The sequence below is a fragment of the Varroa destructor genome, unplaced genomic scaffold, assembly GCF_002443255.2.
Source record: "Varroa destructor unplaced genomic scaffold, Vdes_3.0 BEIS01000007.1, whole genome shotgun sequence".
Lineage (NCBI taxonomy): Eukaryota > Metazoa > Arthropoda > Arachnida > Mesostigmata > Varroidae > Varroa > Varroa destructor.
The window spans coordinates 10728069-10755022 of record NW_019211460.1 but is presented as its reverse complement, the minus strand read 5'-3'; the positions used below and the strand labels follow the sequence as shown (position 1 = coordinate 10755022).

The window sequence follows — 26954 nt, the reverse complement described above, 5'->3', positions numbered from 1 at the left end:
GTACATTCTGATGCACCTCACAAAATCTGAAACGTTAAACATGTAAAACATCCAAATTTTCAAAGATATCAATTCAAAATCTATTTCTAATAAAAAATTTCGTGCGAATTTTATGTGTGAAAAACAATATGCAAGAACAATGCATTTTGAACAACAAACGCTAAGTTCTTTTAATTCATATAAATTTATTAAGAATTTAACCCGTTGCGTAACAGCCACTGCTTTCCCCAACAAGCACTTGTGTCATTTACATTTCCATGGCCTTAATCCTAACGTCCATTAGCTATTTGATTCCTATCCGCGCGACATGACAGTTACGGTTAGATCATATGCGTATAAGCGGATTCAATCTTCAGTATATCTCTACACACACCCACCCATCAATCACACATCTGCTATGTAATCGGCACTAACTTAGCAGATTACTTATTCTACATTTTTTAATTAGAAATCTGACCACGACACCACCTTTTTCTCGTATTGTCTGCTTAAAACATTCCTACCGATTATTATACTATTGCCCTGTCCAGATTTCCTCCCAGGCTCATGCCTGAACATGTACTGCAAGTGCCAACATTGTTGGCCGCCCTACTTCAAAATCCTTCCAACATCCACTTAACTGAGGTCTTCGTCAGTCATTCCTTGGTAATCCATTCCAGACTAAAGACAACGTCGGTACATTTACGACTCCAATATAAACATGCGTTTACGATTCCATTTGGCGTCACCTTTTTTGAAAAATGAAGGCCCGATAGCCGTGTCTACAGAATCCAGCTTCACTACCCGTTGACATATGTCTGCCTTCATCAATACTTTATCTAACGCTTCTCGTAAGAAATTTAGCAGAATTGTCAAAATAATCTATATGCTTATTTACTCCATGCGTACCAACCAATACCGGCCTATTTCTCTAAAATAAGTTAGCTTCCGAGTACTAAACCCCGACACCTAGCCGCATTCATTCCTGCGTTGAACGTATATTCAGTAGCCCGTATCGAACGCCCCATTCATTGATTCGGCTGATCTTGGGCAAAAGTTGCGGCCGCGTATGCCATGAGAGCGCTCGCTGCCTGGCGGGTTTCAAGAAGAAGGCGCAGTTCGTGAATCCAATCCTTTGCCGCTTGCCGAGGTTGGCCTTTCAGCTGATTGGCGTAACGCAACGCCTGCTCCAGGTCTTCCTTTTGCAGTGAAGCGCGCACCCGGGAAAGAATATCCAAAGTGTCCCACATAAGAGGGTTAACCTGAAGAAGTAGAGAGCATATAATCGAATGTTAGATACTCGATAATATTAGTTTACTGTTCAGCGAACAGATCTTACCGTAGTTCTGACTCAGCTCCCTTTACCTTTTGTTCTTTGTCCAGCTCTTCCTGGGGCACCGCTTTCGGATATATCATGAAGAACGACATCAAGTAGGAAAGCAAGTGGCGACCTGGGCCGCCACCATTCTGGTCCTCCATAAGTGCAAGGCGACGGCAAGCAGTTTCCACCTAGTGAGATAAGAATAATAAAGTTATGACTGTCCTGTGAAATAACGAATGAAGTATACATTGATCACCAAATTGAATTTCCAGTGAGATCATGTGTCGGCAAAGTACAATCTGGTACTCGAAAACGTTCGACTGTGATAAACACTATATACCTAGACGTATTTCTTCCGATACATGCAAAAGGTCTTTACAAAACCGGTGTCATCGGTTATTCAGTAAAACCAACCTTATAAAAGCGCTCCTTGAGGACTACTTCGGGGTAGACCCCACGCTTGAGAGCTTCGTCAGGAATCGTGGACAAAACGACCTTTACAAATTCGGAAGATTCGGATACTTCACGTAGTGGAACGATATCTGCAGCAAGCGGTTGTGGTGTGTTTTGCTTTTCCGTGATACCTTTAGCCAGAATGTGCTTTAGCGAGGCGCAAGAGAGCCAAAGAGATTTGGCCTGAAAATAAAGGTAAATATATGTAGGCCTTCTTCCGGCAATTTCGCTGTCGCTCCTAACCTTTGAGACTTACTGCACTGAGATTTATAAAAGTAAGAAAAAATTTAGCTAATATATGTAGGCTCAAAAGCTTCACAAGTAAATTCAAGCAAACACTTGAAAGATCATATTTCTCACAGACCTTCTTGGACGCCTCGTCAAGTAGTTTCCTGGCGTTGAGGTATGCCTCCATCTTCTGCAGTAGATCGACAGCTTCCGCCAAACGGGCAACCTGCAGTGACCGTTCCTCTTCGCGAGCTTTTTCTGTATCAAACTGATGTTTCCTAAACAACTCAGCACGCTGGTCTTCGAGCGCCTCTGCATTAAAGTAAAGACAGGTTGTCCACAGTTCGGATTATCGATAAAGTCTAATACACATGACAATTTTATAGATCATGCACCAAATTAGAACAAATCTTAGTAGAGGAAGCGTACAAAACTGTTTCGTCAAAACAGTGAAAAAATGGTTCAATACAAAACTGAAGGTTTTCTTCAGGTATTATGGCAAGCGATATATAATACATTGTTAAATACGACTGGCGATATTTACAAATTAGTTACCTTTCAAATGTTCTGTATGAACGCCGACCTGCCTTCTGAGTTGGTTTTGTAATTCTAGTTCAAATTGTTCTCTTTCTTCGCTGACCTTTTCTGCAACCAATTTTGCTACCTCGCTCTGTTCATTAGAATGCAATAAGAAACGAAGTTAACTTTTTTGTTAACGCTAAATCGTACCTTTTTGTAACCTGCAACAAGCTGATAAATTAAATCATCATCATTTGTGAGGCACCTTGTAAGCAAATCGAGGAAAACTTCAGCGGCAGTAATGGGCACAAATTCATCAGCTACTCCTAACGCCAGAGGCCAGTTCGTTGTAGAATAAAACAACAAACTCGTCATGACGAAAAACAAAAACTTAAGCTATGGTCAATTACCATCCAATCTCTGGGCTGGGCGCTGGGCAAAGCGTAAACAAGACCAGAAACTTTATTTTTAAATAAGAAATAGAAGATTATTGTCAGTTTTCATGTGATATCGGGAAAGTTCAAGAAAAAATTCTATGTGGTACGCTGCAAGATTCTTAATAGGATATAGATTTAAAACCCTCACAAAAAAGGATAAAAACCATTTTTAATACATCAGGATCTTCAAAAAGGATACAAAAATCAACGGCTGTTTTGAGGAGGAGGCTGCCAATTAGCAATAAGGCCATTCAAGTAAGGTCTAACAATTAATTTTTTAAGACCGTGTATCTATTTGAATTGATAATATCGCTTGACACGCACTTACTACAAATTTTTTTGTGATTTGTATTTCGAGAATAACTAGCGGGTAATTTAGATCCCAAACATCAACTATAATCGCGATGAATAGTGGTTATACTGAATAATCGTGACCGTCAACAGTGACACTTATAACACATATTAAAAATGTATGTCTTTGTCTGGATACGGCCTCAAAAACAAAGCATAAGAGAAATTTTTAATTTAAACGAACTATCCCTGGCCCACCCCAAATGCTTATTTTTTTTAATATTAAAATTTATAAGAAATTTAATAGCGTAGAGTGCTACGACTCTGCTGTCTTTCTGTGCACCACGCTATTCAAGCATATGTCCTACGGTATGAGTTTGTGTGATATCGTCTACTGAGGCCTCTAAAGCGGACACGAGTACAGCTTTCGCTTGGCTCATAATACAACTTATTAACATACACAGAATGGTAAAAGCCGTGGACTCCGTAGCAGAATGCCGCACAACGATTCTTTCTATGTAATTCCATCCATGTTCCGCCCACGATGGCGCCAGTAGCGCCAAGGAAAAAATTGGGTCGACCTCAACCAATAATTTCTCCCTTCGCCAGATGGATTTCAGGTAGGTGGCCGGTTTCGGAAGCCAAACTGGAATTAGAAATTCTCAACAGACAGCAGCGTGTCTTCTAGCAAATACGTGTAACGGTTAAACCAGAATGTGCACGGGCCCAGTGCTCCTTGGGAAAAACAGGCTTCATCTGATCTAGCCTACACATTTGGGTTGTGTCGAGGTTCATGTCATATGAGTCTACCGGTACCATTTGATGCTTTTTCGAATCCGCTTTAAAATAGATGAATAAACCATAGATGAACTTCCTGGTGCCTGTTGTGCTTGTAACGACTTACATGATATCCTTAAACACACTAAATCGTTTCATCTAGGCTTACATCCTAATATTGTTACCAATCGACAATGCCTTGTTGAACTCAATAACTTAATACTTACTTAAGGTATGGCAAATAAAAAGACAAGAATCCCTTATCTCTCACTTTTTCATATATATATATATATATATATATATATATATATATATATATATATATATATAAAGGGAAAGGCATATATAAATTACATCTTAAACAAAGTATGGATAGGTAACTCACATACATTTACAATTGTTTAAATTTTATACATTTTAGCCACTATTGGATGCGGATATTACAATATTTAGTCGAATATAAATGTTTACTTTCTAACCTTTTGTCGTCCGATCTCTTTGTCAAGAGCCGAAAGTTGTTGCCGGAATTGTTTAGCCTTTTCATCGTCACTCAGCTGCATACGGGTCAGCTCAAGGTGAAGAGACTGAATTTTCTTGTGTGCATGATAAATCAGTACGTTCAAATCTTCTGGCGTTAGCTTGTTAAGATCAGCAAATGATCGGTCTTGTGGCAAGAGTGCATTAACCTCTTCAATGAGTTGTTTCTTTCCCTCTGCAATGAAAAACAGTCGAAAATTTGGGTGGCTAACTTCGAACTTACGCATATTTATCCATTTTATAAAAAAAAAAAAGCTATAGAGACTGACTGTAAACTTCACGGGCAGAAGCTTTAAAAATGTCACGTCTCTCAATGGGAGTTACATTCATCGCAGTATTTTCGGTTTCCTCAAATACCTTCGATGCCCGCGCTAAACTTCTGAGCAAGGTTAAGTTTCTTAAGCGATTCATCAGCCCGTGCCGAAGCGCCGTCAATCTTCTCTCGCAGCTTAGTCAGATTCCGTTCAGCCTGGTCAAGATTTATGTTGTCGGTTGTAGTGGGGTCAGCGCGACCCTTGTGAATAGTCTCTTCTAGCCTATATTATAACAGAACAGATAAATGGGATAGTTGTCCAGTAAATTAATAGAATGATCGAATACATTCTAACCACCAGTTTAGCATATAGTGTACAGAAGAATCCAAAGCATGAAAACTACTTCAAGGAGGGCTGCCTTCATGATCTTGACTATAGGCAATGGTTATTATTTGAACAATGAGATTTACCTTAGCAGTGCCTTATTAGCATCTGCCATTTTGGAATTGGCCTTCTTTTGAGAAGCACTCTGGCTTTCCTTGGCTTCGTTCGCAGCCACCCACATGTGATGATCGTCACTGCCTAGAATTGCAAGAGTCAAATCAGTAAACATACACAGTGCAGGTCGGCTTGATGCGACGAGAGAACTTCAATAAAAAAACTCATACCTCGGAAAACACATTTTTGTTTAAACATAAAAAGTTCGACCGAAAAATTGTGACACGCATCTAACCCTGCTAAGTCACACCGAACTAGAATGGAAAGTCCCCGCTTTTGAACGGTTGACTCCAACGGCCAACAGATGTGTATCTGATAGCGGTAGCCTTTTCTTTTTAACGAAATGCACACTATATGAAAATCATTATCATATCTTTCTACATTGACTTACCAGCAGCCTCGTCAAGGGCTCGCGTTAGTTTTGTTGCATAATCTTCTGTCCTTTCAGCGGCAATGTCCAGTTCCGAGGAAGCTTCAACGGCTGCACGTTCAGCATTGGTCCCAGCATCACGAAGAGCTTGTTCCAGAATGAAGTTCTGCTTTTGACGGCGAAGTTCTCTTTCTTTTGTTGAATCGCCCGCTGTGGCCGACGCAGATTTAACAGTGTCGTCTAAAAGCATAAAAACGAAATGAAACAAATATCAGAAGGCGCATACTACAGGATTTCGCTATATAACGCGTATAGCCTATGAACATATGCAAACCAAACCCAGCCTTTCTGAATTGTAATCGTGTATTTTTATTACTTCTAATGGCAAGGCTAGAATGGCAGCACACATTTCAAATCCTCATTTGCAGATTTGAGCACGAAATTTCTCAACAAAAAACCCCGCAAAAGGAATTCATGCGGAGGATTTTTAAACAATATATTTACAGAACTATTCGATGCTCACAGAAGTATTGCTGCACCCATAAATTATTAACGTGTCGCATATGTATTACCTAATACAATCCACTAATAATACCAATAACCAATGGTTGAAATAACTGACCTTAGCAAGACATCTAAACACCACTGCTAAAAAGCAGCAAGAAACTTCGTATTTTATTCACTTCGTATTTTTAATTTTTATTTATTATTTGTTAATAATATAATAATTATTATATAATTTATAATTACTAAATTATATTTATATTTTAGTATATTAAATTATTCTTACAAAATTCTTACAAATGTTTTGTATGTGTTGTTGAATAGAACTAGCAAGCTGCACAAAGTATAATGTCAATAATAAATAATATATATTATTGACATAATAATAATATATATATATATATATATATATATATATATATATAATAAAAGTATAATGTCTATATATATATATATGACATTATACTTTGTACAATTTCATACTTTTATTCGACAGAACGGTGATATATTCATTACTATTTAAGTTTTGCACATTATCAAATCCTACATATAACACATTTTGTTGAGGGCTCCTGGTAGTCCGTTACATTTTTTTCGTGCTTTATCTGAACTACCACGTTCGGCTAACATCCCGCGCCATAAGTCCATAAATGCGAACTAAACTATTTTTATTCTAAATCAACTTTTCGCAAAATTCTGCGAAACACGATATCCACTTTCAGTTCAGTAATAAGTAAGTTCAAGAAGCAGTGAAGGAAAGTTACTTAGCGAATTTTATTGCAACTTGGTAAGCTCTTTGCCATTTAACATTTCTCCTTATGGTAGTCTCAGTCGCATACAAAACAAAACTGAGTCCGGTATGGCAGTAACAGTAGATGTCTTTACGGGGCGCTTGGTGATAGTTAATAGGTGCCGGTTCCGGGATAATGCGATAGATCCCGATATTACGATCGTGGTTTTGCCAGGTTGCAAGTTACGCACCTACTGCACATTGAATTTTCAAATTGAGTCTTGTTCGAAACAAAATATTCAAATAAATAAAGAAGAGTAATAACTGTCGTCCATAAATTAATTACTAAAAATCCGCACTTACGTAGCCTGAACCACAGCCAAATAAGTCCTAATTATTTGTATTTAATACTTGTATTAAAGAAATAGATTCAAATACAATACCATTATCCATTATTGCAGACTGGTCCCCTGTCAATAAATAACAGAAAGTTATGATTGCTTAATTTTAATATTAAACATACGCCTCGCAAAGAATGACCACAACATAGATGAACTAACTAGGCCTTTATTAAGTCTATTATCAAAAAACAAACTCCACGCTATTTTAAATGTGCATGGGGAAAATATGGTATATATGAGATATAGACCCGAATGGCAGAACCATACAACTTTTGTGGCGTATAGAGGGTATGTCCATTGAGTAACAAGGCATTAAGGAGCTTTCCAAATTATGTTCAAAACAAATTCTGTATTTGGAGCTGCGATATTATCAGGTACATGTCCTCACGGAAGTAAAATGAATAATTCCTTGTTAAAAGTTGTTACCCAGACAAGTGCGTCCTGATCTCCGCCCAAGTGGATACTTCCTTATGAATCAGCAAAACCTGTGAGATATGGTTTTATCAAAGGAGGGAGCGGTAAGAGTAATAGTAATGTGCTGCCAACTTTTTTTTTTATAAGTTTATTATGACTCAAGATCACGCATATTCCATGGGCTTCTACAACTTATGAATTATTAGCGTTATTAGCGTGACGATACTAAGTCAATAGCCACGATATGGCAATGCCAAAAGCGCCTTCAAGTTTGATATACAATTTAATCGAAACCAGTAAGAGCAAACAGATGTTTAAATGTTTAAAATTACGAACGTACGTATTTAAAAAAAGTAAACAACAGATACAAAAAGGATACAAAAGGAAACAACATACTAACCACTTCTGGCTGACTTTTTAAGTTCCTGATCTTTTGGTGTTTCTACTTTCGGCTTGCTCTTCAAGAGAGATGACTGTTCTGAGGACGTCCCTTTGACAGGAGCGGGTTTGCCCTTAGACGACGACGCAATACTGCCTCCTGTAGTGTCACAGCCCAGAGCTGTGAGAACTGGTTCGATCGCAGGTACGGCATCTTTTAGTGTCTTCGCAAACCCAGCATCTATCCTTGCATAGCCAAGCGTGCCAACTCCTATGAACAAATAAAAATTTTCGCGAAACCTCGTAAAATGAAATAATAACTAGTTAAAAGCAGTAGAAAGAAGAGAAATCTCAGTGTAGTTTTTTAAATCGCAATAAAAACCATGCGATACTTTGTACCCTAATATCTTTAGGCAGAGCTATATTAGAGTAGAAGATCATCATAGATGGATTTTTAATATGACTGCTTGATTATCGTCTATCAAAGCCCATCCTTTTGATGTAGGGGTCTGTGCAGCTTATAGCACCAATAGCCTTTAGTACAAGTATCGCACATGTTTTAGTGTCATTTCTGCTAAGCGCACTACTGCTAAGTTCGAGTTTTAAGCAATGGAGCCTAGAAAGAGTTTCGTTATTTCCAATAATCCATTTCCACCTATCATACACACCAAGCTAAAAATTGCAATAAAAAATATAGCTATTATAATAGCTATTTCGGAAACAATAACAACGTTACCCTTGTAGTGTTTAATAGTACCACTTGGATAGGGGGTCGTATACATATGCAATGAATGAATTGGACGTGAAAACCAGAACAGCAAGTGTTACTTCACTCTTTATATATGATCATAATAAAAAACAAAGTCAAAGGGACCACGTAAATATGACTTTGTTCGGCGGACTTTGGCCAGTAGGGTCGTCTATTCTCACTTGCTTAATTCAAACACAATCATTGTTTTTTTGCTAAATATTGCCTCATTATGTGATCGGTGGTCCGACTTTTCAGTTTAGAACGGCTTCGTCCTATTTTCAAACTATTCTTTTATAAATAAAGCCTAAGAATTTTCATTCTTCAGGACAGGATCTAAAAGCAAACGATTCTTTTCAATTCTCGTAGGCTCTGAACAAATCGTCGGCTACAGGTATGACGTACTTGTATAGATTTTCCCTAATAGCCTATTTTCCTCACCCTTGATGGTCACTTTTTGTACTGTAGCTGCAAGATCAATTCATGGATGAGTATGTAGTACAGAAGATTACGACGTGCCGATAGTTAGTACGCAAGTTCAACTTACTAGGGAACAGGAACTGCTTGTCTGAAGCAATGCCTACGGACAGGATCGTGCGTGAGGTTCAAATATTCATCTTGCTTTCTGCAAACTGGTTACTAAACTAGTCAATAGAACTACTGAAAGCTCTAGCATGAACTGAACGTGAAGCATTGTCGAAAGTTTCATGTTTTGCTGAAACGAGCTGTCTGTCATCCACAGGCATTTTCTAAGCGTCTATATTTAGTGTTTGCCACTACAGGGCGGTAGAGAAATGAAACGAATGGACTTTCGGTCTCAGCTTGAGCAGAAGCAATACTACATTACCAGAGAAGCCGTACATTAAATTAAAACAGATAACAACTTGGACGTAGTAATAATATTACTATCTCGAATAGTCCAGCAGATGCGCGACTGATGCATTAAAACAGATTATCAAATCATCGCGTTACGAATTCCCAAGTTACGAAAAGATTACTGCTGTCCCTGATTTTCGTGCGGGACTAGTTCCTTTAACTCACACATCGCCCATTGTTAATTAGGAATTATTCCAATGTCATTACGCCTAGTAGTTGACTAGAGACATCTATCAATTTTTGCTATTTACGCCGTACAAATTTCGTTTTACGTACCGACAACTGTTGCCCCCAAGAAGACCTTTCCCATGGTACCTCCTGCAAGACCATTATAGGCATAGCTACTCTTTGCCCGGCTGGGGGCACTGCCTGCGACTGATAAACGGTTAGTCGCAGCCCGTGCTGACGTCCAACCATTCTTCAAGATTGCGGCCCGTAGCATTATAGCGATAGGTATACTCTCAGCTTTGATTCAGATTCTTATTGTAAACCTCCTGTATTTTCGGGGTTGTCACTGCACTTACACGATCCACATCTACGGATGTACACAAGCACGTAATTCCTTCTTTCGACCTAAAAGTCGAAAACTTTTGTTGTGGTTTAAGGGGGGCGAACCGACATCCAAGGTGAAGTTATCTACCCGGCGAAATCGACCTGGGCTGAACTACTCCCCGGATCCCTGCTATTCGATATGCGGTAAGCACACGACTTTGACCCAGCAGGGGCGACCGACACTAGATGTCGCGGCGGTAGACCGAAAATCAGAAGTTCGTTGATAACAAACGTTAATTAACCACAATCAACTTCAGTACAACCTTTGATACCCGATAGAACTATCGCTGGCGACAAACTCGAAATCGCAAGACAGCTTTTTTAGTTCGACAATTTATCTGCAATCGTTATTGCCTCAAAATTGATTCGAATGCTGTCCCGACGAGCAAGTCGCGCGATAAATTCGAAATTTTCAAATCAGTGATGCGAACGATTTTACCTTACATAATAGTATCGACTAACGCATGAAAATTTTTAAAGAGGTGTATAGCATAAGCCAAATCAACAATGGAAATAATCAATTAATCCGCCTTTATTGTATTGCCTCCTACAAGTTTGTGGCAATAGCTGTAGGCTGGTGAGAACTATTGTCATAAGATTGACATCAAGAAGCAGAAAATTTATTTGTTTTAAATTTAAACAACTATAAATTTTATCACCTTTGTCAAGCATTCATACAATAACCAGATGTAAATGAATGTTTAGTACAATTTAAGTCTATAGTTTCAACCCTAATCATAATAAATACTGTCTCCTACAAATATTACTACTATTTCTTAATATTAACGGTTGCAGAGTATTTCCTTCATTACTTCCTTGTTCATTACAGTTTAGGTTCCACCCATAAGCATGTACGACTTCAAAGCGAAATCTTTTTGGTACGCTTAAGTTTACATACTACGCTAAAGAAATCAATAACTTTGGATATCATTTACTGTCGAGCCTTAGTTTTATTCTATACGTTTTATGCCTCCACAATATTCATTAGGTAATGTCGATTACCTAGCTAAGCGCTGGTCAGTGCTTGAAACCACAACCTTGTATTATCTGTTACGAGATTTGCCCTCAAATTAGTGTGGGTGTGCAAATCTCCATCTTGCAAATTTATAAATTGAAAAGCAAGCTTTTAAATAACAACAACGATGTTGAATTAGTCTGGATGAAGTAAATACTTCATAGCAGGTTCCATTTAGGCCTACTCTCCTAAAATATCTTTATCGCAAATTATGTTTCGTTTCGTTTTTTCAGTTTAAGTAGAACATAATGTAAATAATCACGTGATGGCGGGATAACAATTTGGTTGGTCTCTACGGATAGTCCAGAGGTGCAGCCTAGGCTCTATTTTTGTCTACTACGAACCCCTAAACAACCTTACCTTGTGTAATTTCACGCGCTCATGCCTCTCCCTTTCAAAACAAACTGCCATCAGTAGCTTTTGCAATATACATAAAAGTATTTTGTTCTTTTTATACAAACAACTACTTCATAAAATGATTGCCATCCTTAAGCAGTTTTAATGTTTTCGTAATTTTATTGCGATCTATGCTCTAACGAAGCTGAAATCGTTGCTGGCAACTTAGCAAATTACAAACACACTTAATGAACTAAGAAAAAACGATTGACATGTGAATACTTTATAAACATCATCTGAACACCTAATATATTGAATAAGTATCATTCAAATGTAATATTGTAAACAAACTTTATTATGTTTTATTCGTTTGTTTCGCACCCCATTTCGCACTTTCTCATTTAAAGCTTCCCCATTTTTAATTAAGTGGTGAAAAAATACATAGTAATTAGTTCCTTAAACACAATATGCATGGAAATGTGTTTTGGATCTATACGTTCATATATAGTAATATTAGTAGTAACTAGTTTGCAACTTTGCCTGGCCAGCTGATGGTACTTCATCACTGTGTTATAGGTTAGCTTCGGCCAGATGATGAGACCAATCTTGATAATTATCGAAATCTGGTTTCGTGTCGCACTGGTAGAATTCCTTTGCTTCATGTATATTTTTCGCCCAAGCAGCAATCGCTTATTCAAAGATGATAACAGGAGACCTAGTCTTCATCCCAATCTTTATTTTCTTTGGGCTTAGGTCCACCAGCGGGTTTGGCCATGATCATCTCATCAACCTTCAACACCGTCGCAGCCGCATCGACCGCATACTTAAGAGCCCATTGTTTCGTTAAGAGTAGGTCGAAAATGCCTGCTTCAACGGCATCGATTAGATATCCTTTATCATAATCACCGTCAATATTGAAGCCAGTGTTTGTCTTGCCTTCATGATGAGCAGCCTGCATTTTGGTCAGTACGTCCATGTGCTTCACGCCCGAATTCTCGCACAAAGCCTTTGGAACGCACTCAAGAGCCTCAGCAAACTTCTTCACGGCATATTGCTCTAATCCTGGCAACGTATCACCATATGCCTGGATTCGTCGGGCCAGTTCAACTTCAAATGCGCCTGCACCTGCGAGGAGTCGACCATCTCTCGAGAGAGCTTTGAAATTATTCACTCCATCATCAATCGCACGCTCCACATCGTCCATGTAATTGTCTGTCGAGCCACGAATAATCACTGATGAAATCCGGCTTTCTTGTCCCTCCTGACGGAAGACGACAACAGGCGTATCACCAATCTCATCCACATAGACCAAATCACAGAGACCGAGGTCCTCTTGTGTAGGTGTGCACATCTTTGGCAAAGGGGTTGCATTGACAATTTTGCACACACGACGTACGTCGAACTTTGACGGAAGTCGAACTACCATTAGGTCATACTTGTTTAAATAGTGAAGAGCCAACTCGCCAACCTTACCTCCGGTGACAACGACTTTACACCCTGTGTCAGAAATAGCTTTTACCTGGGCCTCCAGCATATCTTCCTCGCCCTTACTGAAATCCTGCAGCTCTTGCGCGGTTTTAATTAATACGGTGCCTTTCGTCTCCGTCTGCATCGAGTCGAATGGGCAGGTGTAAACGACGACCTTGGCTGAACCCTGTTTCGTAACATCGCCTTCGACAGTGCGCTTGAAGACCATTCCTTGGATGACGCTGCTCTGGGTGATGCCCGACCCGAGAATCTTGCAAACGCGCACATTGTCGACATTAAACGCAGTCTCTTCTGGCAGAATAGAGATGCAAGCTTTCGCCACCAAATCGACCAGGAAGTCCTCATGACCCAGTTGCTTAGACATTATAGCAGCGCGTATGGCTTTCTTTACCTCCGCTTGGTTCCTGTAGTCTTTAACCTCGCTAACAGTTAATTCAGGCAAAATGCTCAATGCCTTTTTGAGCGCAAGTTCGTATCCCTCTGCAACTTCTACTGGCTTAATACCCATCCTTAAAAGCTCGTCGGCTCCGCTAAGTAGTGCTGACGCAATCATCAAAACTTGATTTGTGCCATCCCCTACCTCTGACTCTTGCATCTGCAAAAGAAGTAAAACGACTCTTAGCATCATAAAACTTCACGTATATTGAATATGCTCTAAAGGAAACCGTAGATAACAGTTATCCAAAAACAACCTACTTGTGAAGCCATAACGAGCATCTTAGCCGCTGGGTGTTGAACCTCAAGCTCTTTGAGAATACAAGCAGCATCATTGGTCACGAACAGCTTTTCAATGTGATTGATCACCATTTTATTTAACCCGTTCGGACCGAACGCCGAACTTAACGTTTGACCCAACTCTCCACACGCTTCAATGTTACGAAGTACAGCCTCCTCTAGGCCGGAGAAGTGTTGAGCGCCTTCCTTTAGCATCGATTTGAGTCCTGCATACCAAAATAAGATACATCATATGAACTAAGACATATCTATAATGTAAATCGCAATATTCTCATTTAGGCTGTACCCAAGATGTAAAATAATCAATTTGGGGTACTTGATATCCACATTGATCCAAGCCTGCAGACCCTGAAAAATCACGTATAGCGCTGCTGCTATATTAGGTTTGCGTCACGAATGGAAGTTACATTTGAACTGACTATTAGGCGAAAAAAAATTGCGTACCCGATGAAATATTGCTTGACTTAGATCTTAATTTCCATACGATCATCCATAAAATAACCGAATGTTGAATTTCACATACGTAATGCCCTCACAAGAGATTAGCACAATAGATATGCCAGTGGCTATATAATGACAACTCGAGTTATTCCATTTATTAACAAGTCTTTACAGTACTATCCTATAGATCAGGATAAGCGTCTACGTATGACAGCTGACCATAGCATTGCATTTGAGAAGTAATTAGAACGCGGTAAATCGCCAAACCTAGATTTGTATGTATGAAGCGGCAAGAACCAGATATGAATTATGGGATCAAAACGCGCTCCTCAGAGAATCGCTAGCTTGCGGACAGCAGATATAGATAAGTAAGGTTGTGCCCCTTATCAGTATTATTATTATTATTACTGAATTATTGGTAAATACTCAATGAAGATCCTTGAATCAGTAGGTTTTCATCAGTTGAGGTTAATTTTTATGACTCTCAGTACAGCCCACTAAGAAACGGAAGGCAATCCTGATACACTTGTTGAAGCAATCAAGTGTTCCGAACCGAATTCATTACCATGACCAAATTTCGTTCCATCCGAAAATAGCGCCTATGCTTGAATGCTAACCTTAGCGCCTATGCTTGAATGCTAACCTTAGCGCCTATGCTTGAATGCTAACCTTAGCTGCTCGTGAGGAAGCAGGATGCTAAAACCTTTCTGCTTACTAGTTTCTTTCAGCATCTCAACGTTTTACGATTCTTCTTAATATTTGAACGTTGCATTAGTTACACGAAGACATACCCATCTCGGTCACGGCGGTTTAACGTCGTGAAGTCTTTGACCCAGAATTCGGTAAACTGTGATACTTCGTTTGTATAACACATACAGACATTATATAGAATACGCAGAATTGGACATTAGTTTTGTCGAGCACTCTGACACCGTACCGATCTCATAAAAATTGAAAATAGCACTAGTGATAAACGCTGTTACGAAGAGACCTTTAAGTCTTAATTTTTACTAGTATTCATTGAACTTTCAGGACTCGATTCAAGTTTTTCGAGGATATTCTATGCCTCAAACGGCGAAAGCGTCGCGCTGCTTCATCTCGAATCCTGTGAAATAGGGTGTAGCCTACATGAGGATTGGCATCTGCATAATTTATGCTCTTTGCCATCAAACTGCTTCGAAAATTTACCTGGAGCGCTCTTCATGGCTGACATGATTTTTGACGCTAACGAATTAACACGAAATGACAGGTAGATGAAGTTATCTCACACGTGCCGGTTCAAGGCTACACGAATCCTGCCTTTTTTATCGGTACAACAGCAGACGACGTCCAATTATTAACACAAATCGTTTAGCGCGGTGTTTACTGGGGGCGTTGCGATCGTCAAGTTAAGGCGGATCTACATGCATTGCGCTGAAAAAAAAACAGAGGTAGCAGAATTTGTTGTATTAACAAATAAACACCTTTTCAACAACGATCTCGGTAGTAGGCAATCTGTAAATGATGAAATATGAAAATAATGAGCATTTTGATAGTGGACATGGAACATGTTTAGTGTTAGGTTTCGAAGAACTGCCCAGACGTCGACCATTTTCGAAAAATGCAGAGCAAATATGACGAACAATCGGAACTTATGAAGTGCATGGTGCTGAAGCAAAACACTGACTCTGCCGAAAAGAACAGTGCAAGATGGCGGACGTACTCGATCTTCAAGGCGAAGCCGGAGAATTTGAGGATGAAGTTGAGGACGACGAACGTAAGTGGTTTGTTTATAATCAGGAATATTTAGTCTTAATATAAAAAAAAAACGCCTCATAAGTTGGTGTATCTTATGACTGTTATTCAGTTCCGACACGATCAGAACGTACGGTACGATTGTACTATTCTCACCGTGTTCGTTTGCTAATGGACAACATGTTAGGAAGGTGACTGTTTCTAGGAACGTTAGCTAAATGCGGTGTAGAAAATTTAACTTCTTTTTAACGTTTTTGTAGTGTAATTATGTTGAGTGGCAGTTGACCGTCCAGCTATGACTAAATATTTCTGTTTTTTAAACTTAGTTGTTAGGATATGGTTGCTTATAAATAAGTGAATAACTAGCACATCCGTGGCTATTAAATATGGTTATATTTAGCAATGACAACGTAACCTTTTGTACGAACAGTCTTCATACAATTGAAATTTTCTGTACTTGATTACTTCTTGAAACTGAACGTTCATCTTTACAAAACGCGTTAGAGGACTCCGTAGTAACCTATCATTTACGTTAACGTAAACGGTCATTAGCCACTCCTGATAGGAGATCTCAAACCACGGATACTCATAGAACGTGTATAAGTGAGCTCGATTAATACGTGACGAAGGTCATTATAAATCCGAATCTAGCCCGTTGAAGCTTAACCAAGAAGTTCTGATTTAATTTCAATTGTTAGAAAAATTACAAATTTCTAGCTTGCTTGGTTCATATAAAACTCAGCACATTGACAGCAATTTTTATAAATGAATCTTACTTCGTTTTTTAGAACATGTCAACAAGTTGAAGGAGCGTGCGACTCGTCGCAAGGGTCGCGGTTTCACTGGTGACGGAACCGCCCGCGAAGACATTCGACATTACGAAGCTGTTGGCAATGATGAACAGCAGGATAACAAAAGGGACAGCGGCCCAGGACCTCAAAGGTAAAGCTGAAAATATCTTCTTAACTATTTGTTAACCATTGTTCCGCTGATTAAATATTCTGATGCAGTTCCTGGATTGTAATAGTATATATATATCCGTGTCTGTGGCTTCGCATACTTCAAATACATATTTCCTTTTTTGTTTGCTATATAAAAGGTCAATCATATGTAATGCATTGCATATTTTCATCCATGAAACTGCTCCTCCAAATGTTTAATGCTTTTTGGTATTCTCGTTATATAGGTCAGTGGAAGGCTGGATCTTGGTGGTTACGGGCGTTAATGAAGAGGCACAGGAGGACGATATCTACCAGAAATTTGCTGATTACGGAGAAATAAAAAATCTCCATCTCAACCTTGATCGAAGAACCGGTTTTCTTAAAGGTTAGTTCGCTTAAGGGTAGTTAGCTTTTAGACACACGCATTTACGCAAATTGTATAAAACTTAAATCAACTGATCTATAAATAAGAAAAAATGTAAAGTGTTTTACAACGCTTACTTTGCGTTGTAAAAACAAGCGTTCAAACTCTCAGTGTCGAGTACTAATGTGGTTGGAACATGTATTTGACATCGATTTCAGGATACGCGTTGGTTGAGTTCAGCACGTTCAAGGAAGCTCAAAAAGCTCGTGAAGAGTTAAACGGCTCAAGTATCTACGATCAGGAAATTAAAGTTGACTGGTGCTTTGTTAAGGGCCCGACCAAAAAACGCAGTGGGAAGTCACGACGATAGATAATCTTTTCTGGCCTACACATTATATCTCAACGCCTCATAGATACACCAACAAGATTTACGAAGGAGACGTATAATCTCGTTCTGTAGAATTGCTGCTTGTTCAGATCTAATGGTGAACGCAGGCATGGCCTTTCATTTTGTATAAGTATAGATGCCGTGTACGCCAGAAAAGGGGCAAGAGGTCCTTCATTTCGTACGTTTCGTTTTTTTTTTACGGACGAAGTTTCCGTGCGATGTAAATCCAAGAACAACACAGCATTGTGTATCATAGATCATTTTCTTTATTTATAAATATGTTACAATGTACAATGCATGGAACTTAATCGGTCAAAAGCTAATAAATTCATTATTGTATATTCGCGTATTGATCCCAGTTTACTGCGAACACGCAGGTAGATGAACATTACGAATCTATACAAAAGCCTTATAAGGGGTTATAACGTAGGACTGGAGCAAAATGCGGTAACATAGATGCTGCAGGCTGACAACTATGCGATGAACGCCGGAGGGCTCGCCTAGCTCGCAATCCAAAAAAAAACAGTGCTGTAACAGTATATGCAATCAGAACAGCCGCTGTTTATACGAAGCCACATGGGGCGCATAATATTAACTGAGGCTTTGCGAGTTAGCAGCCAGGTTTAGGTAGCGAGGTAAGCGGTTGTTCGTAGTAGGCAGCAGTTGATTTCTACATACAATGTATCGATGTAACAACGTGATAGATATATTTGTAAGTAAATGCACTATAGGGAATTAGCGGTAAACGGAGTACGGATTGGCAACGCGAAAAAAAAGGAATGAGCAACTACGTATACTGTCATATAAGGAGATGCAGAAATATATATACATGTATAAAAAGTCCAAAGAATGATATCCCTAGTGTTTTGCTTTCACTTCGTCGAATAAACACTTAGAATTTCGAAGCAGGACGATAGCAGTTTTTTTAATGTCCATCTGTTGCAACAAATTTAATTATTCTAAAGTCAACAACGCAGACAGATTAGCTAACAACAGTATACAGAAAGGACCTGCACTGACCTTTTTAATCGTTGAATAAAATATGTGACCTATATTGTATTGATTATTCCTGGCCTTATGATGCTAACGCTATACTTTCGTTTTTCTACTTTTCTAAACTAACGGACTTCCAACAAGCCACCGCAGCTAGACGATGTGAGACTTAATTGTAGCATTATGCGTTTCTGCCACAGATTTCTACTTTTTTAAGTTTCCGAGGCATTCGAATGTACAATATTCTCATTTACACTCTAATATTATGGATTCTATTGTATAGACACAAAAAAGGATGGCTATATCTACATTAGTTTGTATGCAAACACTTGATTTCTAAATAGGTGATGATGCTTTACATGAATATAAAGGAGAAGATTATTCATTCCGCCTAACATCTGAGTTTTCCTTACTCATAAACACCGCTTCATCCAAATACATAACATGCAGGTTAACTGTGAACTGGGCAATAAGGAATGATTCGGTCCAAATGGTGGATGCACTTGTAGAATGCAAGCACAAAAATTCAATATCCAATTCCATTCTTAGAATTGGTTTTTTGAATGGTGATCCAATTTTAAGCTTGGAAGAAAATGATGACAATACCAAAATTAATACGAGTTTTTAGTGGTGGGTAATTTAAACAGTGAAGATATTGATTTAGAAATTTGGTACTTGTGTTTCGGTAAAGAAATTTTGTATTTTATCTGAGAACGAGGACGCGTGGTGCAACAGCATATATCTTATATAATAAGATGGTCGCCTTGCTACTGTAGGACGACAGATATGATATCAGTATGGTTCAATCTACAACCTTTCAGAATTAAGTTTTTATTAGTCAACGAAAAATTGATTGATAGTCAAAAATCCAACATAAGCATTAGAATACTTAATTTGTTTCTTTAACTATGTTTTTATTTCGCAAAAAGTACAATTTAACACCTTTCATTCACTTATTAAGTGGTTGACAGAAATTAATCGTTTAAAAAGAGCGTAAAAATGTATTATAATATATGTGCACTATTTTTAGGTATTCCTCTATTTTATGTATTCCATACAGCTATTTTCATTTACTGTACATACACAAAGCACTCGACAAGACTATTTGAAATAACCTTATTAGTCCTCTATATATAGAACACCTTGTGCCGGCCAACTGCTTAATGATCTAAATTATAGACTGAGCTTGATGTTTCTATATCCAACGACGTCCTTGCAGCGCGCCTCATTTACCGCGACATATCCCTTTTTTACAGTAGGATCTAACTGACCGAAACCATCGTCCACAAATGTCTGAAGGTAATCCCACAATAGGTTTCCTCTCATATCATGGGCAAACTTCCGCGGGCATAGACCAGCCTTTTCTCTTTTCGCTTCTTCGCGTTCAACTTCTTTGCGCATTTCGGTCTCGTCGGGAAGTTTCATCTCTCCTGTGAAAACCTCAATTGCTAAGCGAACCTGGTAGTCGAACACCACAAAGGGTACAATACAACTTGGTAACCCAATAAATGTTATTGTTGGGTTGGTGATTAGGATAGTGTGACGGTAAAGATCACGCACTCTGTATCCATCATCAACATTTACCAAGTCGTTAAGAAACGGAGCAGAAATTTTGTAGCCCGTGCAAAATAGCAGGCAGTCCAGGCCACTCAGAATGTCACCCGAAGCAAAGTGCATTCGATCTCGAGACACGCGTTTTAACAGGCTTTTTTCAGTTACATTGGGAAGTTTTAGTGGGGCCTTCAGTCCATGCGAAAGGAAGCATTCTTTAGCTACCGACGAAATTTCCTGGGCAATATCGGTCCCTGAAAATCCGCCACCAACAATGAGTACTCGCTTTCCAACATACTTCTCAGGTGTGCGATAGCCGTGACTGTGTTCGATGGTTCCAGTGAAAGTTTCTAAACCAGGAACGTCAGGCAAACGGGGCACCGTATACTTTCCATTACACACCATTATATGAGTGAAGCTTTCAGTACGTTTATCACCAGTAGCTTCTACCACGTCGACTTCCCAGTGCGAATCGTTTAGCGCTCTGCGAACAGCTACAACTTTGGTGTTGTGCTTGATGTTTCCATACGGTTCAACTTGATTCTTGTAGAAATCATCGAGGTACTTCTTCACCGTCGAATGATGCACGAATGATGGACCTTCTTCAGGAAATGGATGGCCGGGATAACCCATTATCTCTACGGGAAGGTTGGTACGAAGATCTCGATACATGCTTGAGTGTACGCTGTTATCCGCCTGCTCGTTGTAAACCCATGTTCCACCCGGCTGATCAGTTTGTTCGAAAACGACGTACTTGATAAAGGCTCTTCGTAAATTGTAGGCGCAACACAAGCCAGCTGCCCCTGCACCTATCACACAAACACGCATTATAGGAGTGTTCACAGTAACGTCATTCACAGTTACCGTAGGACGCATGCAGAGTTTATTGTTGCAGATTCTAAACTGATATTTCACTCATATTTGTCAGTTGCCTTCAGATAATTCCATGATGAAAAATCTAGAAAATTATTAATTTACAAATGACTGCCAAGTTGTTAGAACAGCAATATTTTTTTTTTATAATAATAAGGATAAGTTTTTTTTCAAGGCGATACGTGTTTCTAATTTTTGCTAAAATCCCACGATGTCGCGAGTGACTACAAACACGACGAGCACAGAAGGTGAACTGTTCTTGATAAAACGCAATGTAGCGTCGGAAAAGGCAGGATGCGAATGTTTCTCTAGGTGACTGCGATTCACCACCACTACCACCATCTCTGATAAAAAATAGGGGATGACGCACTGTAGAGATAGCCAGGAATCAACCCTTGCCAAACGACCTCCGGACAGCAACTCATGAAAAGTGTTTTATGGATAAAGATTAAATATAAGATACGCCGATATCAGGTAGATCTGATAACAGATAACTATTATCCACCAGCATAGCGATCGAATTGGACATTTGGTTCATTGAAAAATGAAATGAAGTGAAAATGGATTGGTGCTAAGCTAATTGAACACTATTATCGCTTTATATACAACGGGACTTTCAAGGGTTGGCAAAACGATCCATTATACTTGCATATCAAGTCATGGCTGCATAGGGGGGATGCTCTTACAGCGGCTCATAATCTGGAAACTTAAATACTGGCCCCAAATTAAAGAACTTTTTTTCTTGTGAGAACGTTGTTAGATCTTCGGGTAAATGATTTTTAATTTCTTCTTTTCTTTATATTGATTAGTAAAACCTCAGACTTTAAGTCTAGGCAGTGGAATCAATTTTCATGACCGAATCAAACCATGCAAACCCGACTGAAATATAATTTATATTGAAAGCTCAATCAAATTTCTTGAGGAAAAACATACATCAAGCTCTATTTGATCATATTAATAATCTTTTCATCGACCCTAATGTAAACTGGTACACTGTGATGAACCCATAACAGAATGACAGTGGACGGCACCTGATCGATTCACAGTCGTGAACACTTGCGCAACAGTAACAGCAATCCTTGGGAAAAATAATAGTAACAGCCTTTTGACATATTGATCGAGAGCCTTCTAAATGATTCATAATGCTTCCTTTCTCAAAAATGTATAACGGTGACCTCTGGCTTGGGTGTCCCCTAATTTTTTTAAAATTAAACGAAAATGTTAGACAGACAGGAGTTTGTATACATAAACAAATCCAAACAATCGTACAGCTGAATCAAAATAAATTAATTATTAAAACACTGTAACGAAGCATAGGGTAATGGAATAGGTATTGTGTGAATCTGAGGGCGTCTACACCCCAAAAACTAAATCTCTTCAGCTTAAGAAGTATGGAACGCTGCATGGAGTTGCCCGCACAATGGCCACTGCCGTATTTTGTATTAATGTGGGTCAATACGGACGCTTTGTAATCAAAGGTATTCAAGGGGATATATGTCAAACACTGCCATAGATTTCGATTTATTGCTTGCCTGAACGAATGCTTAAACATATATTGGCGCACTCAGACAATATGGCATTTAATCGAGGCAACGTCGAAATTCGACAATTAACTATAGGATCTTCTCAAGCAGCTTTACAAAGTACTTTGTGCCATATTTTCTCTTTAAGAAATTAGTTTTTGACCAGACAGATTAGTTAGCGATCAGTCTAGAACTGAGATGTCTCGTTTACATAACTTACATAATCTTACGCGATCCTTTGCTCTGCATTAAAACAGTGCCATGAATCTTAAGAATGGCGACACAACAAAGCTTATGCCCGTACAGATAGGCATGTCGCTCAGACTTACCGATAGGCTTACCCATGTTTACCAATGCTAATTTAGTGAAGTATCGAATACACTTTCAAGAGTGCGCCTGACTTTACCATCAGTGTCCGGAGGGTTATTAAGTAAAACACTGGCCTTGTTTTCAGCATATATAAAACCTTTAGGAAAGAACTTTGCGCAAGAATACCTTGTAACACACTGTCAAACTTCTGGATGATGGTTTTTCCTTCTCGGTATGTTATCCCTTTGTTCACTCTTCAACACTTCAAGAAATTGAGTTGAAGTCTCTTTCAGTTCCCGAATTCTCGTATACCTCATATATATTTAAGAAAGACTTTAAACATTTTGTCTAAGGAGAACCACTGTCCAGGAGAAACAACGTGTCATCTAGAGAAGCTTCTTTAATACACTGGTACAGTAGCAGATTACGTGTCAAGAGACAGCAACATCCACGTGTTAACGAACATACGAAGAAATTTTCCTTTCACCAAACATAAGAGCCGTTGAACTTGAATATGCTTGGTACACTATGGCTTCCGTCTGCTTGGTCATTTCCGACAACAGCATGCCATGTATCCTTATATTAAAAGCATTTCTAAAATTAGGCATTATAAAAACATTTCTTAGTATTTCGCAGAAGACGCGAGCTTTCTAGAGCGCGTTTACTGTGATTTCACCTCACTTACTTGTTGCATATACCGTTTGACATGACTGGATGTGGTTTTTCGCGCTGATGTGCAATAGGAATTCCCTAATAATAATAATAATAATAATGGACCTCATAGACAAAAAAAAAGTACAAGACGGCATTGATTCGTGTGCGTTTTGAAGCATTGGAACCGGGAACTCTAAAATTTCGGGGTGTTTAGCACTACCCTTAGCTCATTTTGAGGGATATAATTGTTTACATAGTTTTCCTATAAACTAAGAGTATATTACAATTGTCCGTTACACCTAGAGCAAACGTATTGTTCTTTCCAGTTGTATGATTACTTAGAATAGAACACCTATTCAAAAAAACACTCAAATTCCAGATTACCGATAGAAACTTATGCGATAGAATCGATCTCGTTCCAAAATACTAATACTTTCAATGAGAAAGCTGTAATTTCATTCGTATGTACCCCATAGTGGCAAGTCTCTAACGTCTTTCTCGGAAAGGACCACGCCAGTGTTGTGGCTCAGTCATGCAGAAGATGGGCGAGATCGAGGCAAGCATATTGCCTGAACTGTTGCGTTGGTGCATAATACTGACCCTGTGGAATTAAATATTTTAAGCGAAGGGATTCAGAAATTTCATATCACCAGGAACGCTCTTGTGGTGTCTTCCGAACGAGGTTAGTGTCCTTATTGATTTCAGAGTGACTTTTATGTTAGCATTAATTAATTGGTCGTTTATCGGTAAGGGCGACATTGTTTTCGCTAAGCTTAAGCATTTTTAATTAATATTCATACATTTGAATCACCTTTATCTGATTTGATCACCTCGCTTAAACGAAGGTAATTGTGTAAGCTGGTGCAAAAACTAAAGGCAACGGGCGAGCGCAATATATTATCAATTAATAAGCATATATATGTTATGTAATACATAAAGTATATTTAAACATAATTAACATACAAAAACCGTGAAGGAGAAGCAAGCAACATAATTTGCTTCGGTAAGTGAGAAGCATATTAGAGGTAGTTTTCATTCAAAGCGCGTACCTTCAGTTATATGCTGGGTTGACCAAATATTACCGGAGCTGCTCTGCTTGATTTATTTTTACTAGACTATTGACTTCTCATGAAAAAAAGTTTTCATGGAAGCTTTCAAATGTGAAAGCTTGTAACTTACCCTCTTGATACATAATGTAACTCAATACCAACCAATAGTTCTTAAACGCATTGGTAGTTATGTACGCTATCATGCCGATACCGAGTTTGATTGCTTAGCACGCAAGACGCATCGAGTTTTACGTATCCATAAACATGGATTCCAAACAAATAGTCTGATGCTTCAGATCTTGAAAACATAGAAGATTTCTCTATGTGGATTCGCTAATTTAGCTTATTCTCACTTTGTTTATGTCTGGATTCTTAAAAAGTTAAGTAAGAATCAGACGCAATGTCACAATCTCCTCCGTTGATACTCGCCTCAGTTTGCTAAAATTTATTGTTTTCGGTGGGTCCATATTGCTATTGTAATCTGGCATCGAAAGGGCAGGTCCATCAGTGCGCTTATAATATGATAAAACATGAGATATGAACTTGCGGTTCGAAGTTTGTCAGAAGTTTCTTTCCACCTACTATAGTGTGCTGTCCCAGCATCTAGAGTTGCAACATTTGTCATGTGCTGTTTTTGCTAACCTTCTCAAAAGCCAAAGTGCAACATTTAAGGGAAGTTCATGACCACGAAATTGTAAACGGTTTTCTTGATCTTGCGAACTTAGCTAGCATGCTACGTATGTTTATATACTCAGGATCTATCTTTGATATAGATGTTGTTATCGAGATATGAAACAAGAATGCAATATCCCGTGCAGATAATTAAACAAACTGTATCGCTGATGCTACCTCTTAGATTAAAAAGAACCTGGTTTTCAGCAACATAGATAATGAAGATTTTTTTACGACGCCGGAGAGATTCAACGGCTTAGTCATCCGACGCAAGAGTAAGATATCGACTCCTGAGAACTACGCTCCAATAAGGAGCATTCGTTTTCCGGCATACTTTTCACGAAGTAATAGCTGTGAATTGTTTCAGGAAACGTTCCTGGATGACGGGTGTTCTCGGCACAGTGTATCTATCACTGCAAACCATCATATACCAATACCACTTAACACAAAGGATTCTTTAAATCGACGTAAATTTTCCAATCTGAAATGCACATTTCCATGCGGCTAAACGTTTTTCTTGCAGAATTCGCCTAAATACGCCTTTACGAATCTAGGATGCACGAATGGAATGTTTTCGGGCAACGGGGAATTTGGATATTATATGATAATTTTCACTGGAGTATTCGAGTGAAAATCACGAAACATACTTCAATGGACATTTTCTTCAGTGCCCTGGTACACTAATGTTCCACCGCTTAGACCTATCAACATAACGTGATCAACGCCAGTCTTCTGTAAATAGTAAGCGGCACAGAAATCAGCTCCGATAACATACCTGCATTGCAAAGGCTAGCCTTAAGACCGTTAAGGACACCAGAATCACAGTCAATCATCATACAGCCTATAGGAAATAGTGGCTTGTCGTCGATAATAGTTCGCGTTAACAGTCAAAGGCAGCCTTGTAATAAGGATTGAACGACGTTACTGTCTCACCAATCTTAAACTAAAAGTATAAATCGTAACTTTCCGCTTCCTCTTTTGGATACTCATTTCGCACGTCCACTGACCAAACACCAAATAAGTCAATTTTATTATCGAGGAGTTACAGAGGTTACCAGTTGCAGATATGGTATATAAGCTACTTCGTTTCAAAAGACACTTCTAGGGGGTGACATCCGACATGAAGCGGTCTCGAACAATTCATGACAAAGCCAAGGTTGGGTAACCGTACTACATTCGACATAGATCGCTCACAATGTCCCTCCCATATTTTACCGCGAGTAATCGAGAGTAAAAGGAAATCAATATTTACTAATCGTACCACTATCAACACGCTTCTTTATTATATTAAGTGAAATCTTGCATAGATATACCGTCAGAATGACAGAAAAAAATACGTTAGACTAAAAATGACCGGATAACGCTACATATAAGTCTTGTATCCGGGGGCGGCACTATACGGCTAGAAAAACAAGTACATTATTGAATTTCGGCAATAGTCTAGCGCAAGTTAAACACGAATCCTCTTCGTTTGTTTGTCCAGAGCATAACTGTTGTATTAAACTGTTGTAAGGCGGCAACTCATCTCACGTATTGAAACCGGCTGTAGCGGTATTCGCCTTTATTCATAATGTTCATAATAGCTAATGCGTACACACAAATGAGATTGATATCTTGCTTG

The 26954-nt window shown here is 38.8% G+C and overlaps 4 protein-coding genes across 5 annotated transcripts; 1 reads left to right on the top strand and 3 right to left on the bottom strand.

The window, feature by feature from the left end:
* Positions 1-165: 165 nt before the first annotated feature.
* Mitofilin (inner membrane mitochondrial protein mitofilin) lies at positions 166-10659 on the bottom strand. 2 transcript variants are annotated; one of them, XM_022814909.2, is made up of 12 exons: positions 9992-10659; positions 8114-8362; positions 7342-7368; positions 5686-5904; positions 5267-5378; positions 4900-5078; positions 4485-4717; positions 2537-2651; positions 2118-2293; positions 1715-1936; positions 1345-1488; positions 166-1241 (listed from the first exon to the last, which is right to left on the bottom strand). In XM_022814909.2, exons 1-12 carry the CDS (start codon positions 10155-10157, stop codon positions 1008-1010), a joined length of 2076 nt encoding a protein of 691 aa, XP_022670644.1. In that variant the 5' UTR covers positions 10158-10659; the 3' UTR covers positions 166-1007. The 2 variants fall into 2 exon arrangements, with proteins under 2 accessions (XP_022670644.1, XP_022670645.1); XM_022814910.2 differs by lacking the exon at positions 7342-7368 and having other exon boundaries at positions 9992-10657.
* A 1293-nt stretch (positions 10660-11952) lies between these two features.
* On the bottom strand, positions 11953-15629 carry CCT8 (chaperonin containing TCP1 subunit 8). Its single transcript, XM_022814569.2, has 3 exons — positions 15471-15629; positions 13803-14047; positions 11953-13701 (listed from the first exon to the last, which is right to left on the bottom strand). Exons 1-3 carry the CDS (start codon positions 15493-15495, stop codon positions 12334-12336), a joined length of 1638 nt encoding a protein of 545 aa, XP_022670304.1. The 5' UTR covers positions 15496-15629; the 3' UTR covers positions 11953-12333.
* A 109-nt stretch (positions 15630-15738) lies between these two features.
* On the top strand, positions 15739-18048 carry tsu (40S ribosomal protein S12 homolog tsunagi). The gene is made up of 4 exons (XM_022814572.2): positions 15739-16038; positions 16805-16958; positions 17203-17342; positions 17540-18048. Exons 1-4 carry the CDS (start codon positions 15972-15974, stop codon positions 17689-17691), a joined length of 513 nt encoding a protein of 170 aa, XP_022670307.1. The 5' UTR covers positions 15739-15971; the 3' UTR covers positions 17692-18048.
* Positions 18049-19595: 1547 nt separating this feature from the next.
* On the bottom strand, positions 19596-21452 carry LOC111254079 (uncharacterized). The gene is made up of 2 exons (XM_022814570.2): positions 21309-21452; positions 19596-21062 (listed from the first exon to the last, which is right to left on the bottom strand). The coding sequence occupies exon 2, from the start codon at positions 20923-20925 to the stop codon at positions 19876-19878; it is 1050 nt and encodes a 349-aa protein (XP_022670305.1). The 5' UTR covers positions 20926-21062; positions 21309-21452; the 3' UTR covers positions 19596-19875.
* Positions 21453-26954: the final 5502 nt, after the last annotated feature.

What these genes read in the sequence shown, in the direction of transcription:
- CCT8 (XM_022814569.2), bottom strand. Translation starts at nt 15,495, where the DNA reads ATGTCAGCCATGAAGAGCGCTCCAG. An exon ending in AGCCATGAAGAGCGCTCCAG is followed by an intron (nt 14,048 to 15,470) that starts GTAAATTTTCGA and finishes TTTGGTATGCAG; the next exon opens with GACTCAAATCGATGCTAAAG. An exon ending in TGCTCGTTATGGCTTCACAA is followed by an intron (nt 13,702 to 13,802) that starts GTAGGTTGTTTT and finishes CTTCTTTTGCAG; the next exon opens with ATGCAAGAGTCAGAGGTAGG.
- LOC111254079 (XM_022814570.2), bottom strand. Translation starts at nt 20,925, where the DNA reads ATGTATCGAGATCTTCGTACCAACCTTCCCGTAGAGATAATGGGTTAT.
- Mitofilin (XM_022814909.2), bottom strand. Translation starts at nt 10,157, where the DNA reads ATGCTACGGGCCGCAATCTTGAAGAATGGTTGGACGTCAGCACGGGCT. An exon ending in GTCTGCAATAATGGATAATG is followed by an intron (nt 5,905 to 7,341) that starts GTATTGTATTTG and finishes TTATGCTTTTAG; the next exon opens with ACGACACTGTTAAATCTGCG. An exon ending in TCATACAGAACATTTGAAAG is followed by an intron (nt 2,294 to 2,536) that starts GTAACTAATTTG and finishes ACTTTAATGCAG; the next exon opens with AGGCGCTCGAAGACCAGCGT.
- tsu (XM_022814572.2), top strand. Translation starts at nt 15,972, where the DNA reads ATGGCGGACGTACTCGATCTTCAAGGCGAAGCCGGAGAATTTGAGGAT. An exon ending in AGCGGCCCAGGACCTCAAAG is followed by an intron (nt 16,959 to 17,202) that starts GTAAAGCTGAAA and finishes CTCGTTATATAG; the next exon opens with GTCAGTGGAAGGCTGGATCT. An exon ending in AAGAACCGGTTTTCTTAAAG is followed by an intron (nt 17,343 to 17,539) that starts GTTAGTTCGCTT and finishes CATCGATTTCAG; the next exon opens with GATACGCGTTGGTTGAGTTC.